The sequence below is a fragment of the Ahaetulla prasina genome, chromosome 8 (genome assembly GCF_028640845.1).
Source record: "Ahaetulla prasina isolate Xishuangbanna chromosome 8, ASM2864084v1, whole genome shotgun sequence".
NCBI lineage: Eukaryota > Metazoa > Chordata > Lepidosauria > Squamata > Colubridae > Ahaetulla > Ahaetulla prasina.
Genome location: NC_080546.1, coordinates 69,462,375 through 69,482,862, shown reverse-complemented (window position 1 = coordinate 69,482,862; position 20,488 = coordinate 69,462,375). Strand labels below are relative to the sequence as shown.

The 20,488-nt window shown below is 41.1% G+C and overlaps 1 protein-coding gene across 3 annotated transcripts in view; it reads right to left on the bottom strand.

Moving 5' to 3' along the window:
- GUCY1B1 (guanylate cyclase 1 soluble subunit beta 1) overlaps nt 1-20,488 on the bottom strand; it is a 112,601-nt gene that overhangs the window by 43,003 nt on the left and 49,110 nt on the right. Inside the window, exons 10-14 of one of the 3 annotated variants that reach the window (XM_058192228.1) lie at nt 14,791-15,028; nt 13,703-13,843; nt 11,097-11,251; nt 5,207-5,327; nt 1,081-3,336 (exon numbers count right to left, since the gene is read on the bottom strand). In XM_058192228.1, coding sequence (XP_058048211.1) covers nt 3,313-3,336; nt 5,207-5,327; nt 11,097-11,251; nt 13,703-13,843; nt 14,791-15,028 — 679 coding nt within the window. In that variant the 3' untranslated portion in view covers nt 1,081-3,312. Of the gene's footprint in view, nt 1-1,080; nt 3,337-5,206; nt 5,328-11,096; nt 11,252-13,702; nt 13,844-14,790; nt 15,029-20,488 lie in introns of those variants that run through there. The other 2 variants (XM_058192226.1, XM_058192229.1) reach the window with 2 other exon arrangements.

Here is a 20,488-nt window from a genome sequence, read left to right as displayed (position 1 = left end):
GGTCTTGAATAGGTGAATGACAATTGGTCTGTTTCAAAATCTGTGTTATGCTGAAGTGATGATAGAGGCTGTGAAGACTGTATGGAAAAAAAAGATTTTCAGCTTAACCCCACCAAGACTGAATAGCTGTGGATATTGGACCCATGGATCCTGAAATTGGATAGATATGAATCACAACAGGATTACACTCAGATTCAATGCACAATCAGATTTCTCTTGGACTCGCTAATTCTGCTTAAAGTGCAGGGGGTAGCTATGGCCACAGGTGTCTTTGCACAACTTCATATTGTGTGTCAACTGCACCCTGCATTCCTGGGTTGGGAGGAGTTCTGCTGAAGGTCACAAATGCTCTAGTCACCTCCTGTTTGGATTATTGCAAAATGATATCTATAGGAATGCTGTTCAGGATTAGATACTGCCCATATAATTCAAGTACCTGATCCTTAATTTCATGTGTTTAGAAAGTTCAGCTCAATTATCAGGTCTACCATTAGAAATAGCGCATATTCTGCTTAAACATGTTTTTTTGATTTTTTTAAAAAAATTAAGCAGGTTGTATATATAATATTAAGAATAAAGTGTATTTATTATATCTTTTCAGAAAATTAACTTATAATTTTTTACCAACATAAAGGAGAAAAAAAGAATATCTTGCAAAAAATCTATGGGGAAAATCCATACATCAAAAATCTTTCTTGTGCACATTAATGTAACATTTATACATATGTTCAGTGTGTATGTGCACACACTCTGTGTATGTGCATGAATGTGTGTGTGTAGATATACATACGTACATACTGTATACATATATACACATGCTAAATACTAACACATTTTATTCATGACGTTTATATATTTGTCTCTGTGTGTGTCTGTGTGTTTGTGTGTGTGTGTGTGTGTGTGTGTGTGTGTGTGTGTGTATACAGCTTGCCCTTAGATACTGTATCTAATCTTTATATATATCTATCTATATCTATCTATCTATCTATATATACACACACACACACACACACACACACACACACACACATACACACACATACACACACATATACACATGCCCACACACAAAATCACATACATACATACATACATACAGCTATCTGAAATGACTCAAGACAATGTACAGTAGATTAAAAGCATCTTTAAACAAAACAATACAACACAAGATCAAATACAACAATGTCAGCAATTGGAGAATACACAATATTTAAATAGAAGTCATTCAAGCAGTTGATCAGTTGCCTTGATCCAGGGCCTGCTGGAAAAGTCAAGCATTTTCCTGAAGGACAGCAGTGTCAGGACTAAATGGATCTCAGGAGGAATGTTATTCGGGAGGGCAGGAGTGGTGATCCATAAGGTCCCTAAACAGAAAGCTGCAAGAGTCTTCTGAGCACAAAAAAGCCAGCTCCAGCATGTGACTATCAGTACATCTTGGGTCCTTGATGATCTAGGTTAAGCTCATGGTGGCCATGAACCTTTGAGTCACTTTTGAGCCATTTCAGATTCCATGTGGCGGAGTGCCCGAGTCTAGGAAACTTCACTACTACAAGCTTTGCCATGGGAAGCAATTGCACAGCTCAGGCAGGAGGGCTAGTACAGTAACTACAATCCCAACTGATCCCTAGAATGCAACTTCACAAAGTTTCACAATCAAAAAATCAGGAAACCATTTGAGTCTTCTGCATGACAGTAACAACTCCATTCTACTTTCCCCCTAACCTTATCATCTTTATTCATTTATATCTAATACAGATTTAAATATCAAATTAATTTAAACTGATATATTATTTCCTACAATACATCTATACTGCATTTATTAGTTTGAGATATTTGACATATGGATAAATAATCAGTACTTCATAGAAATATAAATTCTGTTTACATATGCATTATGTTTCCATAGGATTATATGTGAACACATGATGAATCTGATTCACCCACATATAATTTTATTGTTTTTAAGTAATAATATGAAGATAATTCGAAAGGTTTCACTACTTACTCACACATGAAATGTTTTACTTATGGATAAACATAGAAAAGATGTTTTGCAGAACTGCATCATTTGGAGATTCCACCCAGATGCAACTTGAAACAGAATTTTATTTTTTTCCTGTTCTTGCTATTATAAACTTGGAAAGATAAAAGAGTACTATAGTATATATGAAATCCTATGCTCTGAAGGTTTAGGAATCTGTATCATGCAAACACAACTACTTTCAGTGTTCTGACACAAGTGAAATTATCCAAACAACAACAAAAACCAAAAACCAAAAACCAGGACTTCTAGAAAGGATACATAAGAAAGGACCAGATTTTAAAAAATCCGAATGTTTTCAAGTTAAATTTTTTTACAGATCAAAGCATACTGGCAATCATATACTGTAACTTCCTTTAACATATGTTTTTTCCTTGGATGTTGTTAAAGCAATGTTTTTAAAGCAATTTGCTGCTTTCTGGTTTATATAATGGTCCTTTTTTACATATTGGATAGATATGAGACATGCTTCCAAAATAAATCAGAGCCAGGACCAAAAAATTTGCCCTAAGTCTGATAAAATAGGGCATCTGATTTTTTTCTGTGAAAGCCTTTTCATTCCTAATTTAAACATCTGCAATATTTAGGCATATAAGTACATAAGATGTCTGATAATGTTTTATGCATAATAATATGTAACCATAATAATATGATCATCTTAAGAATAGAAACTGCTTTTTATTTCCATAAACCTTACATTAAACAACCTTCATTTCTCTTTCATATAGAAAATGCATATGTTGCCTCAAATAACAGCCAATACATAGTAAAAGACTAACAATGCAGAAACTTCCTAATAGAATTACTGCAATAAATCGTAAAAGCAGATTGGAAGAAACAGATGGATTAGTACATTGATAATTGTCAAACAATATTTATGTTCTCTGAGCTTATGATTCTTGGTATCATAATTTCTCTTGCAGAATTGATTTTGAGTACACTAGCATAAATATAATGATGATTAGTCACTAAATATGGAGATAAAAAGCATATGTGTGAAATATTTTATGATTAGCAAGCATTTGCATGGATTATTTATGTTCATAACAGGGAAGGAAGACAAAAGATTTTGAAACACTACAGCATAAATACTACAATATCAAATGGAAACTGAACAAAAAGCAGGGAAAGCAGGAAGCTTGATGGAAGAATTACTGCTTATTATGGAATTGGACATAAAATTGAAGCAACTGCACTCATATCTGATATTGCCAGACTAGATAAATGACAGGACAGGGTTCACTCTGTTCTTCTCCAGCATTTCACCTGGCTCAGTTAGCATCATGTGTTACTTCCTTGAAGGCATGCAAAAAAAGTTTAAAAAGTAAGGTACCGAAATCTAATAATAATATCTGGCATGTCAGAAATATATTTTAATTGGTGAACTACAGAAATTAAATAGTTTGAAATATTATCTTCTTCCTCATAGAATTACTGATATTTTTCTGCAATCTACTGTGATGTGATGTCTCAAAGGATAGAGTAATACGTTAGTTAATTCTTTCTCCTCAATAATACATCAAAGCATTAGATTCTATTTATTTTAATGAAGCCTAGGTTAATCTTGTTTACTTATCTTTTAATTGGATATTTATTATTTACTGCTTCCAAGAATGATGCTATTTTGCAGCCATTATATATGATAACAGTTTAATATTATACTGTGGCCATGAAAATAGATTTATTAAGAATCGAATGTAAGTGTTCCTCATATTCTTGGCAGAAGTTGGAAGTCATTCGTTGTATATATCTTTGTTTTCCTTTCTTTCTCTTTATACCTTTTTGCATTTCCATCCCTATTTTCTCCTTACTCTCTATCTTTTCTCTTTATTGTTAGTTTATGCTTTTTTAATATATTTTTAAGCTTTCCTCTGAAGAAAGGTGTCCTTGTTTTTATTTCCAACATTCAGATTATTAAAAAACTATGCCATTTCAAATTTGCTATTTTGTGTTCTTGCTGTTTACAGTATCTATGATTGGCTTTAAAGAAAAAAAAATCTCCCAGCCATGGAAACTTGAAGCACATCAGCAAGTAAAATTAAGTAACTTTAAAAACCAAAGCAATTAAAATAGACACAGAATCCATCCTTTCTGTTATTTGTTGCAGCTATTAAGCAATAAAAAGAAGTAAAAAAAATATGTTCAGAAAAAGATGCTTTTTTTCCCAAGGTGAAAGACATAAATTAACTGTTGCCTGCTTGGCAGTAAAGAGGTCTCAAAGAGAGATGGAGATACAGTATATGGAGAGAGAAAGAGAGAGATGTTACATCATATTATAAGCACATGTGTGAGATTTTTAAAATATATTATAAAATACAAAACATGTATAGAATACATCCTACATAGAGCATTAGAAAGAATCCAGCATTCTACAATTTCAGATTTTGATCCATCAGAATACAAAACACTTGAAATTTTCCAATCAAAAGATATAACAGTAGTTGTTTTAGCTGAGCTGTGTAAATGAATCTGTTATATCCTTAATTAACTAAATACATATTAAGATAAATACTATTTCTATAAACAGAATTTTAAATGCTCTTAATAAAAAAAATCTAGGCAAGTAACATTTTAGACTGTATAAATTCTATTACAGCTTTATTTCACACACATTTTACTCCTTGAAATAATGTACAGTTAACTGCTTTCTTCTCTGTGGCTGTGCCATATATTGGGCCTCAGTCTATGCGCAGATGTACGATAAAATGTAGCCTTTTTTAAAACAAATCTAAAGTTTATGCCGTGTAAAAAGAGCTTTTGACTATAAATGTGCAAAACAATAAACACTAGGACTAGACATTAAATAAATACAAATTCTAGTGCAGGAGGGGAAAAGATTAAAATTAATGTTTAATCAGTTGGCATTTTCTCAAAGATTTCCTGAAATACAAACACATAAATGCTGGTAATATATAATAGATAGTAATTGGCTGTCAAGGTGGCAAATATATTAACACAGCAATATTTTTAAATGGCTCATTTCTTCAAAAGGACATTCAGTTTTGCAACTAGAAAGCCTGATGTAGACTTCTTAATGTAGTCCTTGCATCATTTTTTGGTTTGTTTTTATTTTGATGAACATGTTTTGATTACTCATACCATATTTAGTCCTTGCATCACTTTTGTTTTGTTTTTATTTTTATAAAATGTTTTGGTTAGTCATACCTCTGTGCCCTTCCTGGACAAAAACCAAACTTGCATTGGTTCTTTTTTACCCTTCATGGAAACAGGACCTCTGTGTTCTAGATGGAACTGTGGATCTGAGTTTTCTGGAGTCATCAGACATCTGAAATTAAACATTATAATTAAATAGAAGCATGAATGAAATATAAAATGTAGAAAATTGAATTTTGGAAGATTTGTTGACATCATTCAAGCTGGCTGTGATTCAATATAAATAAATCTGGAACAGTGCTGGATGCTTCAATCCGTGAGAAGCAGTGATTAGGTCTCTTGGGCTGCCAAAAGCTGGATGACCACCAGAAGGGAGCAGAGAGTTACAGAAAACTTTTATTGTTGGCTGTCATCTGGATTTGTACAGCTTGGATCTGGAATCCTCAGACATAGCCTTCTTTGGAGCAACCATTTGTCTGGCTATAGGATTTCTAACTGAAAAGAACGTGGGGGAACATAGATTTGGCTCTGTTTCTGATCTCTGAAGGCACAGCCTTTCAGTCAATCATTTCCTCCAGAGCATGACCACTCTTGTTATAAAATATTAAATGTCATTCACATCTCAGAAGCGCAAACAGCAAAAGCATAATTAAAAGTCACACACATAACCTTGATCAGCAGTTCAACTGCTTTTTTAATAACTGCATCAAATGTATCAAATCAACAAGTTCAAATAAGCAAGTTTTGCAGCAAAATATACCATGGACTGAATCAACAGGACATAAATGCGTGATAAAAATGAATACATACACCTAAACAGAGCAGGCTGATTAATACAGCATCTTCTTGCATCTTTAGCAGACTCTGCAAGCAAAAAGGCACAACAGAATGTCTGGAGTCCAATGATGAATGTATGACATTCAAGTCAAAAATTTCCAAAAAAATCAATGAAATCAAAACAAGCTATCAGCAAAGAGCTTTTCAAAAAAAAAATCCACCAATAACATTGATGATGGCTTGAGATTTTAAGTGTGCACTTGCACTTTGTTGTTTCATTTGTTGATTGCAGACCATTTGAAGGCCCTTTAAAGATAACAAACAAATTGCAGCAGACATTCTGAATGTCCATGTCAGCTCCACCATCGTGTCCTGCCATTCTGTTGAAAGGTGGAGGGGAGGAGGCTTGCTGGCATTTTTCGCATGCTTTTGCTATAGCTACTTGGGTATTAGGGAGAGGGATTGTCTTCGGAAATGAAGCGGACTCCCTCCCAGCTGGTTCCAGCCTGGGACCAGCTAGGTACTAGGTACTATCTGCCTAGTACCTCTGAGTCAGTGGTGGGCTGCTACCGGTTCACCCCAGTTCGGCTGATCTGGTAGCAGCAATTGTGAGGTGAGAGTGAACTGGTTCACTCTGACCATCAGCTGGGCCCTCCCTCCTGCCCACCCCTGCGCTATACCTATCTATATTTGTTCATTTTTAGCCCATTGCCGCCCCTCAGCTGCTCTGAAGCGCAATGCGCTTGCGCGAGTGCATATTTGGCGTGCCTGCGAGTGAAGCGAACCAGTGAAAACACCGGTTGAAACCTGCCATTGCTCAGAATTCCCAATAACAACCTTGTAGCATCGCATTGGTTGCCAGTGGACTGGTCAGGAGGGGGTTGGGCTTGGCAAAATAAAAGAATTGCTATTTTTCAGATTCTGCCTAACGTAAGGACCTGCCACTTCAATTTCATGTTGTGCTACCTCCCAGGGGAAAAAACTTCTTGGCTGACGCTTGTCCCCCATCTACCTCCTCTTCGGTTTCCTGGGCCTCGCTGGTAGCAGCCTTGGCATGTGCCTCATGTGCCTTCAGGGTTTGTGAGGCAAGCCATGCAGTTAATGATGAATGCCTTCCAAACCCTGAAGGCACGTGAAGCAGATGCCAAGGCTGCTACAAACGAGGCCTGGCAAACTCTAGAGGACGAGTGAGTGTCAGCGCTAGATCTGACCTCACTCCATTCCTAAGAGGACCATAAGGGGCGTGCATAAGCGCACAAACGTGCCTACCGTTCCTGTCCTATTGTTTTTCTTTTCTTCTTTCTATATATATGCTTATACCTCCTTATATTTACCCATATATGTTTATATACTATATAATCTTTTGTATAATTCCTACATATATTGTTGTGACAAAATAAATAAATAAATAAATAAATAAAAATAAATAGATACCACAGTGGGAGTTTTAGTGCTCCAGCCGCAGCCTTAATTGTCATAGGTAGGGCACCTAGCAGAGCTGCCAGGGCTGCTGCCCTGGTGGGAAGTGGCGAGGTGAGAGCCAAACCCACCCCTTGACGTGAAGTTTGATGGAGACCCCCAGCAGTTGGGATTCTTTCTGGCCCACGTTCTGGCAAAAATGCAAGAATATGGGCAGGAGATTGCTACCGAAGATGGCAAGATGAGAAGCATCACCCTGGCATTGGAAGGGCCCACAGCCTGCTGGATGGTGACCTTCCATAATGCAAATGCATTGGAGCTGAGAAACTTCAATCACTTTATGATGATAATTCAACGGCGATTCAAAGACCTCCTAGCTGACCGCAAAGCAAGGGACCACATCAAGACCATGAGTCAAGGTCACAGGGTAAGGGCACAGAGGAATTCTGTGTCTGGCTGGAAGATATCCTCATCAGCTGCTTCAAAGAGCAGCTGAACAACAACTGGTACAATGCCTGAGTCTTGAAGGGAGCCCCTGCTGACGAGGTGGAGATCAACCAAGTACCAACAGGTACTTCTTGACCCAACTGTGTAAGAAACTGGCCCCATAGAAGAGAGGCAGCGAAACCACAAAACCTGCAGCCACCCTTCACTGCCTGCTTCAAATGTGGCTAGCAGGGGCTCTGAGCAGCAGAGTGCAAGACTGGCTGCCAAGCCAAGAACCCCCAAGACTCCCTGGAAAAGCCACCAATGCCTCACAGCGGATGAGGAAAATGGAAATGAAGGGAGTAGAGGTTGAAGGGAGTAGAGGTTGTTCACCCCATCATTGAAGCAAGATGGAACTCCAACTCCACCAGCCGACATCCAAGGGCTAACTGACACCGACACCAACGATGATCCCCTGGTAAGTGGTCTTGTCACACCAGTGACACTCCACATAGAGCTAAGTTTCCAAGCCTCAGGGTTGAAGGCCACCTTATGGACCCTACCAGACTCAGGCTCCACCAGGTGCCTGGTTAACCCAGCTATGGTTGAAAAATTAGGAACTCGCTTGAGGCAGCTGAAAGTACCCCTGCATTTTGCCAACTGGAGGGATCCATAGCAGGTGGCATCCTAGCAACATTTGTCACCGAATGCGAATGGGGCCCACATAGAAACTTTAAGCTTCATAGTGGCCCCAGAGATGGAATGTCCTCTAGTTTGACTTAGTTAAAGAAGTGAAATCCATACATAAACTGGAGAAGGGGACTGCTAAAACTCTGGACGAGTCGCCTTACCTGGGAGCAAGTTGGAGTCCAGAAGGCAGCTTCTCCATGGTGGGAAATCAAGAAAGTAACACAGGGATGATAGAAGGATCACTCTGCTATCCTCAAAGAATACCGGGACCTAAGAGAGGTGTTCAGCGAAAAGGGTTTGGACAAACTTCCCCTTCACTAGGTGATGAACTGTGCTATAGAAATCCTTCCCAGGACTGAACTACTTAAGCTGAAGCTAAATTTAATGACCTTGATGGAGTTAGATGAACTGCAACTGTTTATTGACAAAAATCTTGCCTGTGGTTTTATTCAACTGGCCTGATCTCGGGTAACAGCCCTGGTTCTGTTCCACGAAAAGAAAGACAGGACTTCAACCCTATGCCTGAATTGCCCCTCAGTGACCCACCAGAGTCTCATCACTGAAAGAGTGGGTCTCCCAACTGAGAAATATGTGGCAGGTAGTGAGGAAGGCAGGTAATGAGGAAGGGTTCTAATGAGGCTTATAAGAAGCAAGCTGAGAAGAAGCATGAAGAACCCAAACCGTTTAAGACCGAGTTTACCTTTCGACCTATTTCTTGCAATCTCTACAACCATCAAAGAAGCTAGGACCCACGTTTGTAGGACCCTTCCCAATCGAACGCATCATTAACCCAGTAACTGTAGAATTAGATTTGCCCAAATCCCTTTGTCAGGTTCACCCCATGTTTCATTGCACCCTATTGAAGTCTAAGGTCACTTCTTCCATTAGACCTAAGCTTTCACCAACCCCAGAACCTTTCATGATATAGAAGGGGAACAACACTTTAAAATCTGGGAAATTCTAGATTCCTGTAACCATAGGGGAATCCTTCAGTACCTGGTGGCGTGGAAAGATTTCTCAACAGCTCAGAATGAATGGACCATCGCCAGGTTAGAGCCCCTAAACTTGTAAAACACTTCCATAATCAGTATCCTGACAAGCCCAAATGACATTTCTCTTGTTTTATGTTTAGGACAAATGCTGCTGTTCAGGGGGGCAGCATCTAAGGTCCACCATTGTGTCCTACAATTCTGTGAGAAGGGAGGGGGCTCGCTGGCATTTTTCACATACTTTTGCTGTACTGCTTGGGAATTAGGGAGGGGGATTGTCTTCGGAGATGGAACGGACTCCTTTCCAGCTGGTTCCAGCCTGGTTTCAAGGCTGTCATGCCCTGAGGGTGAACTGTTTGTTATCTGCCTAGTACCTCGGTGTTTCCATAACAACCTTGCAGAATCACATTGGCTGCCAGTGGACTGTTCAGGGGGAGATGAGTTTGGGGAAATAAAAGAATTGCTGTGTGCTTTGCATGAAACTTTTCAGATTCCTCCTGGCTTTCCTGAAATCACTTTCTCTCAGTAAAAGTTCTTTTGATTCAACTTAATGGATTCAAGAGTCTTACTTTCTTGAGGAATCAGTTGGGACAGGTCCTTACAATCAACATCACCAAGACTATACACAGACTACACACACTCATAATGTCCCGTAGGTTCAGAAAATAGATAGGTCAAGGAAAATGCAATGCATAATGTCAAAAAATAAAAACAAAACAGGGAGACAACCTCTCACTTTCCTGTGATGGTATGTTAAAGTAGTGACAAGCAAATGGATAACACTAGAATCCAGCATCTTCCATTATGCAGAATGTCTGATCATCCAAAGCCATCATCTGAATAATAGTAAATATCATAGTCATCCATGCACATTCCTAGTTAAGCTACTGAAATTTAGTATCTTGGCTTTCATTTAAATATTAGATTATATTTGGCAAAAGTTACATTATAAAGACCACTCAGACTGTTTTAAAATGATTACATTATTATCTGGGCAATGCTAAGTTTTTTACTCTAAATAGTTTATTAAGATGACATGTATAACTTGAAGCAAAGGGACTACAGGTAATCCTTGACTTACAGCCATTCATTTAGTGACTGTCCAATGTTACAACAGCACTGAAAAAAGTGACTTATGACCAGTCCTTACGCTTACAATCACTGTAGCATCCCCACAGTTATGTGATCAAATTTCAGATGCTTGAAAACCAGTATATTTATGGTAACTGTTGCATGTCCCAGGATCATGTGAACCTCACAGCTGGCTTCTGACAAGCAAAGTTAACATGGGAAGGTTGATTCGCTTAATGACTATGTGATTCACTTAACAATTGTGGCCAAAAAGTTTGTAAAATAGAGTGCAATTCACTTAACAACCGCCTAACCAAGTAACAGAAATTCTGGTCTCAACTGTGGTCATAAGTTGAGCAGTATTTGAATGGTAAACTACTTCCATACTTGTTATAACAAAAATAACAAGAGCGTATCCATATTTTACCAGGAATTTATCTCAACTTAAAATGAAACTTTAATTAGTTAAATTGAAATAAAATATCCTTAAAGTAAATTTCATAAAAGCATCTTGTGGCTTAAAATGTGTGGTTTGGAAATAGATACAATGATACAAGTAAATTTCTCACCTATAAGTATATTCGGAGACATTTATCTTTCCTTTTTCACCTGTCGTTTCTGTTCTGCTTGTGAGATTTACAGTGTTTCCAAAAAGACAATAACGTGGCATCCTTTGGCCAATGACACCTGTAACCACTTCTCCAGTGTGAATGCCTATTGTTATCTATTGTAAAAGATTAATAGAAAAGAAAATGCTATCAATTTGATTTAATATTAAGTCAACAGTATTGTTAGTCAATAATGGGAATATACTATGAAATTAAATATTAACTTTATGCTTAATTTTAAGTGAATTTATATACCAAAATATGTAACACAACATTACAAACCTAGAACAAATATAGCATAGTCAGTCTATTTCAAGTTTTCACTTATACAACTGAACTACAAAACCATTCAATGTAATTCTGAAAACATCTACAGTTTCTCTAAGAATGGCAAAATAAAATTATGTATTTATAAATGTAACTAATTGCCTGGTAAAGAATTGCAAAGAAATATCTATTGGTCCATCTTTTTCCAGATAAATTAGAATATAATATATTATAGAGGCATGTTAAATACATAGGATTTCTTCTCCTTGTCCATAATTTTATTCTAATGAATCCTCAGTTTTAAGAACACTTTTATTTATAGCTATATACATTATGTCACAGAAGCAAGTACACCCCCTCACATTTTGTAAATGTAAAGTAGAGAGTATACATTTTGTATAACAGTGTAAATGTGCTGTCCCCTCAAAATAACGCAACACACAGCCATTCATGTCTAAACTGCTGGCAACAAAAGTGAGTACATCCCTAAGTGATAATGTCCAAATGGGGCCCAAAGTGACAATATTTTGTGTGGCCACCATTCTTTTCCAGCACTGCCTTAACCCTCTTGGGCACAGAGTTCACCAGAGTTTCATAGGTTGCCACTGGAGTCCTCTTCCATTCCTCCATGACAACGTCACAGAGCTGGTGGATGTTAGAGATCTTGCACAACTCCAACTTCCATTTCAGGATGCCCCACAGATGCTCAATAGGGTTTAGATCTGGAGGCATGCTTAGCCAATCCATCAGCTTTACCCTCAACTTTAGTAAGGCAGTGGTTGGAATACTGCCCTGCAGCCCAGTCTCCGAAGGGTTTGGTCTGCTTCAGTATGTCACAGTACATGTTGGCATTCATGGTTCCCTCAATGAAATGTAGCTCCCCAGTGCCGGCAGAACTCATGCAGCCCCAGACCATGACATTCCCACCATGCCTGACTGTAGGCAAGACACACTTGTCTTTGTACTCCTCACCTGATTGCCACCACACACGCTTGATTCCATCTGAACCAGATAAGTTTCTCTTGGACTCATTGGACCACAGGACATGGTTCCAGGAATCCATGCCCTAAGTCTGCTTGTCTGCAGCAAACCGTTTGTGGGATTTCTTGTGCATTATCTTTAGAAGAGGCTTCCTTCTGGGACGACAGCCCTGCAGATGAATTTGATGCAGTGTGCGGTGTATGGTCTAAGCACTGATAGGCTAACCCCCCACCCCTTCAACCTCTGCAGCAATGCTGGTAGCATTCATACGTCTATTTCCCAAAGCCAACTTCTGGATAAGACGCTGAGCACGGGCACTCAACTTCTTTGGTTGACCATGACGAGGCCTGTTCTAAGTGGAACCTGTCCTGTTAAACCATGTCTTGGCCACCGTGCTGCAGCTCAGTTTCCGGGTCTTGGCAATCTTATAGCCTAGGCTATCATTATGTAGAGCAGTGATTCCCAAACTGTGAGCCGCGGCTCCCCAGGGAGCCGCGATATCGTCATGGGGGCGCCGCGGAATATCTGCGCCCGCTGGGTCCGGCGCTGATGCGCCATTTCTGGGGCGTCTGGTGCGCATGCGCAGTTGCAGGTCGGATTTCCGGGGAGCCGCGGGCACGTCTGGTGCGCATGCGCAGTTGCAGGTCGGATTTCCGGGGGAGCCGCGGGCAAAAAAGATTGGGAACCTCTGATGTAGAGCAACAATTTATTGTTTCTGATCCTCAGAGTTCATTGCCATGAGGTGCCATATTGAACTTCCAGTGACCAGTATGAGAGAGTGAGAGCGATAACACCAAATTTAACACACTTGCTGCCCCTTCACACCTGAAACCTTCTAACACTAACACATCACATGACACCAGGGAGGAAAAACAGCTACTTGTGCCCGATTTGGACATTATCACTTAGGGGTGTACTCACTTTTGTTGCCAGCAATTTATACATTAATGGCTGTGTGTTGCGTTATTTTGAGGGGACAGCACATTTACACCGTTATACAAGCTGTATACTCACTACTTTACATTATAGTCAAGTGTCATTTCTTCAGTGTTGTAACATGAAAAGATATACTTAAATATTTACAAAATGTGAGGGGGTGTACTCACTTCTGTGACATACTGCAGTTATATGCTATATCTATATAGCAACAAGGAATTAGTAAGTCAAAAAGTAGCAGACAGATTTCTCACAATATGGCTCACCATCTTGCCTATTTTTATGGCGTTTAAAAACTTGAAAGTTGATTCTACATTAAGTCAGGGCAGAAATTGCACCATAATAAAATTCCTAAATCCCATAATATGTTGCCAATCACTGACCTGAACAGATTCTCCATCAACTTGAACTTGTCCAGCTATTTCCATCATATCCAATGCTAAGTGGCAGATAGAACGTGCATGATGAATGCATGGTTCTGGCAAGCCACTTACTGTCATATATTTGTCTCCAACTGTCTCAACCTAGAAAATATAAATCTGAAAGTTATGATATTCCCTTTCTTTGCTTGCCTCAGTAAAATAATAGTCTTTGATTATCATCTGGCATTAAAGCAGTATCATTTCATTAGAAAGATTATTTTCACAGTTATCAAACATGGAACATAATTACTCGATCTTCCCCATTTTTTACAAATCCTAAGAAGCTAAAATCTTCAGTATATAAACTTATATAAATAATTATGGGAGATGTATTCTTAACACATATAAAGGAAATCAAGTTCTGTAAAGTTGTATAACTTCTCATCTCAATGTAGCACCTTTTTTGCCCAAAAATAACATAATTTCCATCTTAATATACCCACTGGCTTCATTTGCCAAAATTCCAGTATGGTCAATACAAGAAATTTTATTTAAAAATAAGTTTGAGATTAGGAAGTACATCAAAATATACATCTCCCACAAAATAAGCCACAAAAAGAAGTGCAAGACCACAGATCACGACAATCTTTTCCTGGAAGAATAAACCTATTATCTATATTATTTTATAGCAGTAGTTAAAACAATTTTCCTGAATGATATTCAACCTACAGTGACATATAATAATCAAAATTATCACTGTTGTATGGTTAAACATAATAAAATAAGCTTATTATTATTATGCTTATCTGTATACAAGGCTCTAACAATCTGTTTGACCAAAACTGATCTTTTTCTATTTCATGATAAACCAATCTGGAATTCAACTTCAGATTGTAAATACTGTGCCTAGCTTCAGACTGTGTAAGCCCATATTAGCAAAGTTGCCAAGACTTTCAGTTTGAGACTTCAGTAAAATGTTTTAGAATCTGCAACCCGCATCTCTAGCTTCTGAATAAATGTATTCAGCCATACACCTTGCACTATTTGTTACAAGCTGGTCATTACAGTGTTACCCTCTTCACAGAATAGAAATGATATATCATATTTACCTTAAAAACAAATGGGTTTTTTCGTGAATCAGTCAAAATATCAAATCTTGTATAAAGATCATTTAAAAGATTGACAATTTTCATAGCTCCTTCTCCAGAGGCATGTTTACTGCAGAAGGCATTGAAACCAACAATGCCACTAAACAATATAGTCACATTATCATAACGTTTTGCTGGTACAGGACGCTTGTGTCTCAGTTCATTGGCCACAGATGGAGGAAGCACAGAATACAATAATCTATATAAGTTTGTGTAACAGTAGCAAAGGAAAAAATAGAAAAGAAATAAATTGATCTTATTCCGATAAATTTATAATATTCGTGTCTAGTATTCACTGATTTAAAGACTTAGCATATTCTACAGCAGGCATTTATTTACATTATAAAGTTTCCTTCTAAACAAACAACACAATATATATATGCAGCAAATTATTTTATACATTTATTTATTTATATTATTTTATTATTATTTATACAGGCATACACCATTTAAGCCCAATGTAGGCAAATTATATTCTACTGAATAAATATATGGTTAAAATCCTAGTAATATGCTTCTTAACAATAATTATATTAATAACTAAAATTTTTTGAAGTACTTCATTTGGATTTGTTACATCTTTCTGATTTTTTTTACTGATTTGAATTTAATGCAGCAATCTCCAACCTTTCCGGCTCTGCAAACCAGCAGGGGTGGGAGGTGGAAGAGCATTTGGTTCTGCACAATCAGCAGGACACGTGCTCACAAAGCTCCATTTGTGCAAGCAGCGGGCACACACATCTGCCGCCTGCACAAATGCAGATTCATGTGCTCGCTTGCATGGCCCGATTTCCAATGGACCATGGACTGGTAGTGAGCTGCAGACCAGGGAATTGGGAACCCCAGATTTAATGCATAATGACTTTGTAACAGAAGGGGCATTGGTCTTACCTGATACGCATGTTCTCGTCAGTGGAGACAGCATCCAGGAATGGGTTGTACTCGTCTGTTCAGATGAAGGACTGAGTCTGTTAAGTTGTAAGTCCTGCCACTATTGCTAGGGCCTTCTAGCTTTTGGCGAAGACAAAGAAACAGATTCGACATGTCGACAGAAATAGAAGGTGATGAGCGAGGACCAGACAAACTACGGGTGGGGCTGGATGCTTTCTCCATCGATGAGAAGGTGCGTATCAGGTAAGACCAATGCCTCTTCTCCCTCTAGGTGGAGACAGCATTCAGGAATGGGACATACCAAAGCTAACTGTCCCTTGAGTTACGGGTAGACCTTAGTCTGGTCAAAGGACTCTCCCTCTGTATGGACCCCTACGTCCAAATGCTGCCTCTGCAGAGGCGAAGATGTCTAATAGTGCCTAACAAATGGTGATGGAGAGGTCCAAGTGGCCGCCCTGCAGATATCTGCCAGAGAAGCTTGCATGACCCACACCACTGTCGTAGAAGTACTCCGGGTCAAGTGTGCTGTTACATGCATGGGCTTTGGAAGAGAATGCAATTCGTATGCCTTGGCGATAGTCTGTCGAATCCAGTGGCCAATCGTGGATGGCGTGACCTTGCCACCTAAAGAAGCTGGGAGAAAGGAAACAAACAATGATTCTGTCTTTCTCAACTCAGCGGTTCATTTAAGATAAATGTGGAGGGCCCTCCGCACATCCAAGGTATGCCTCCGTCTTGCATCAGTTCTTGCATCCTAGGTGTTAGGAGGTGTTAACTTTGGGTATGAAAGAAGGATCCAGCTGGAGGACAACACGATTGGCATGAAATACACAAAGATCACTCCTCACTGAGAGCGCAGCAATCTCAGAAATCCACCTAGCGGATGTAATTGCCACCAAAAAGGCGACCTTGCATGACAAAAGACGGAGGCTGGCAGACCATAAGGGCTCATACGGGGCTCTAGTGAGGGATTTCTGTACTATAAACAGGTCCCATGTAGGGTACCTGTGTACCACTGGGGGGCATAAATTATTAGCATCCCGAAGAAATCTGGGATGGTAGGGTGCTGAGATAGAGAATCAAGTGACCCACAAGCCAGTACAGATGATAGAGCCACCATCTGCCTCCTAATGGTGTTAGCCGACAGCCTATTATCTAGTCCATCCTGTAAAAAGTCCAGGATCTGCGGTATTGAGACCATGAGGGGAGATACACCAGAATGGTCACACCAAGCACAAAAAATCCACCACGTGGCAAAATAAATCTGCTCTATGGAAGGCCTCCAAGAAGCCTGAATGGTTCTGATGACCCTGGAGGAGAAATTGTCTCCACTCAGAGTGTGCCGCTCAAGCACCAGGCGGTCAGATGCAGCCACTGACGGTCCGGGTGGACCAATGCTCCCTGGCTGAGTGGTACCACACCCTGAGGGATCCTCCAGGATGGGACTACTGACATGGACTGAGATCAGCAAACCAAGCCCTGCTGGGCCAATGAGGGGCCAAAAGTACGATCTCTGCCCACTTGGCCAAGATCTTCCGAATCACCCTCAGGAGGGGAAGAGGAGGGAAGGCATAAAGTAGCCCTGACGGCCACAGGCTGCGGAGCGCATCAACAGTTTCCAACAGTTTCCTGAGATGGAAATCGGGAGTAAAACCTCATGAGCTGCAAATTCTCTAGGGTGGCAAATAGGTCCACCTCCAGGATGCCAAAGAGGTCCGTCAGGTCCCAGAAGAGGGATGGGTGCAGGTACCACTCCACATGGTCGATGACTTGATGGCTGAGCCAGTCCGCCTGCACGTTGGATACCCCAATGATGTGCTCCGCTGTCAAGGAATGTAGATGTTGCTCCACCAAAAGGCCAAGTCTCTGGGCCTCCAACATCAGAGACTTGGATCTGGTGCCCCCCTAGCAGTTTATATGCCTACACCCCCCCAACCGGGGCCTTGGGAATGAGAAATAAGAGGGAATAGAACCCCTGCCCGAGTTGATCCTCTGGCACCCTCTGGATAGCTGTAATGTCCAGTATGTGTTTCACAGCTAAATCCATGAGGATATTTTTATTCTTGTCCTTAGACACTGGGCAGCATATAAAAAACATCGGAGGAGTGGAGAGAAATTCCAGGGATAAACCACATCATACAGTATCCCTGACCCAGGTATCTGATGTAATTTCCTCCTATCAGTCGGCAAAAAGGGCCAGTCTGCCACTAATAGGAGGGTCGGAAATGCAGTTAGTGATGGCGCTGGAGTGAACGACTTCCTCCCCCTCAAAAGGGCTGTTTACTTAGAAAGGGTCTATCTCGTGATGACCTGTCTTGATACCCTCTCTGTCTCAGACTGACAGTCCCCTGGATCGGGTAGATCCAGCACCCCAATCAGATCCTCGAAATTGAGGGTGACAAGAAAATGGAATGTAGTGCATTGAGCAGTAGGCAAAATCTTTTGTTTGTCCTTTGTCTCAACTAGGAGTGGCTCCAGTACCTCTCCAAATAACCTGTCCCCAGCAAAGGGGGCAGAAGCAAGGTGCCAGTGCCTCAACCAGATTAAGTGGTGAGCCGCTACAGCAGAGGCCATGGTCTTGGAGGCAAAACGGGCCAAATGCAGGGTTGCTTCAGCCGAGAATTGAACTGCTGCTATGATCTTGTTAAGATCTTGTTGAATTCTGGTGTCCTAAACTGGAAGTTTGTCCTGCAGTTGCCTAAGCCAGAGTAACATTGCTCTGTTGCAGAATGATGCCATAGTAGTGGAATGGATAGCCCAGGCTGCCTCTTGAAGACCCCTCTGAAGCAACTGATCCGCTCGCCTATCTTTAGGTTGCAAACTTTCCTGCAGCTCTCCCGGAAGAGCGGAGTTTGCTATCAAAGCGGCAATAGGTGCATCCACTGGTGGAGTCTGGAGCACCGACACCAACTCTGGGCCTACATTGAAATATCATTTGTCCCAGACGATGGAAGCGGGGCCGACCCTGGCGATGTCCACTGCTGGCTAACCACATCCACAAACAGGCGAGGGGCAGGAATGGTGTCCACTGCCCTATCCAGCTCTGAAAACAGCAGATCCGCCGCCTCTCGGGAAGGTGTAGCCACGAGCCCTCCGGCAGTTGAGCCAAGGCGAGCCACATTGGTGGCCTTGAAAAGTAAGGATTTAAAAATATTTGGTGGGAAGAGACTGGTAAACACTGGTTGTTCAGGTAATAAACCCTCATCATCGGAGAGATCTGGATCTCTGTGCTTGACATCCTCTAAGAGCGATGGGTGGCTCTCTTGCGAGTGGGTAGGAGTGCCCAAGTCCCCATATGATTGAAAATCCTCAAGGCCAGGATCAATGTGAGCGTCCGAGAAAACAGACCATTCAGATGGTGCACGGGTAGGTAATGGGTAGGCCAGAAGACAGTCTCTGCTGAATAGCTTGAGATATGATGGCTTGAATATTGAATATTGCCCAGTAATAAAAACTCTCGGCCCACTTCAGGGAGGAAATTGGCTGTCTCAGTGCTAACTGTTGCCTGAGGGGCTGGTGTAGAAGCCCGGTTGGGAGCCAAGTTCTGTGAAGGTTGATCGGGGAGATAGAATTTGCTCCCTACAACCCAGCCGTAGGGCTAGGTAGTAGATATCCCTGCAACGAGATCTTGTCTGGGGAGCCACCTAGTGCCCCCTTGCAGTCGTGAGGTACAGCTGAGGATCAGTCTGTGAAGCTAAATTAGAGGGTGTGTTCTTAAGCGGCCTATCACAAATTTTCTGGAGGACCTGATCCCTGCGCCACTCATCCAGTTGGAAGGCGGTCTTATGGTGGCTAGATTTGGTATGAGCCTTGAAGGCACATTTACTACCATGGCTGTCTCCTGCAAGATCAGTTCTAGAAGGTCCAGGACTGCCCTCTATTAGACCTATGTCCACCATCTTAGTAGAATCTGAGATGCCGGCTCTCTTAGATTTGCATAATGCCTTAGGCATTTTTGCAGGCTGAATCTCTTCTGCCAGAGATGGATATCAGCAAGACTGACGCCCTAGAGGTGGGGATAATGCAGCCAATATCACCTCAGCCGATCTTAAGGGAAGGAGCACTAGGACTCCAAATGGCGGCTAGTCAGTAACAGAGCACAAGGCTTCAATTAACGACGCCCTACCTGATGTTGCTGTGACCTCAGTAGGGAGGCTGAATTCTTATCAAGGCCATCTGTCCAGGGCGGAGCTTGAGGCTCCTACAAATTGTTGTTCTTGCTGCTGGCGACTAAGAAAGGGCACAAAGCTCGAAAATGGCGACTGCTGCCTGGGGGGAGCACAAAGCTCCTCAATGTGCCATGCCACCACTCCTGATGGAAAGGAGGGAGCGCAAAACTCCAAGGGCAGGCAGTGGCGCTATAGGCGGCAGGGCTGTTATCCACCGCTCAGCAACATGCAGGAAGCAGAGGGCTACAGCCAGAGATGCAGGCTGGCTTAATTGGAGCACAAAGCTCCACCAACAGTCCAAAGCGCCGGCCGGTGCAATGTGTTGTCAAAATGGCTGCCTGACAAGCCCTTGTTAAGCACGCAAAGACGCTTCAGAATACGGCTTCTGCTTGTTCTGGGAGTGCAAAACTCCACTAAGCGACTCTCAGCTGTCTTTGGGAGTGCTTGACTCCACAACAAGAATCCTGGAATGCCTACAGTTCAATGGGTCCGTTATCAGAGCTATAGGTGAAATGCTCTGGCAGACAGTTGAGAGGCCCCTGTCAACGGCTAGAGCCAAAGCTCCAGGCGGTGAAATCTGAAGCAAACAATTGCTGATG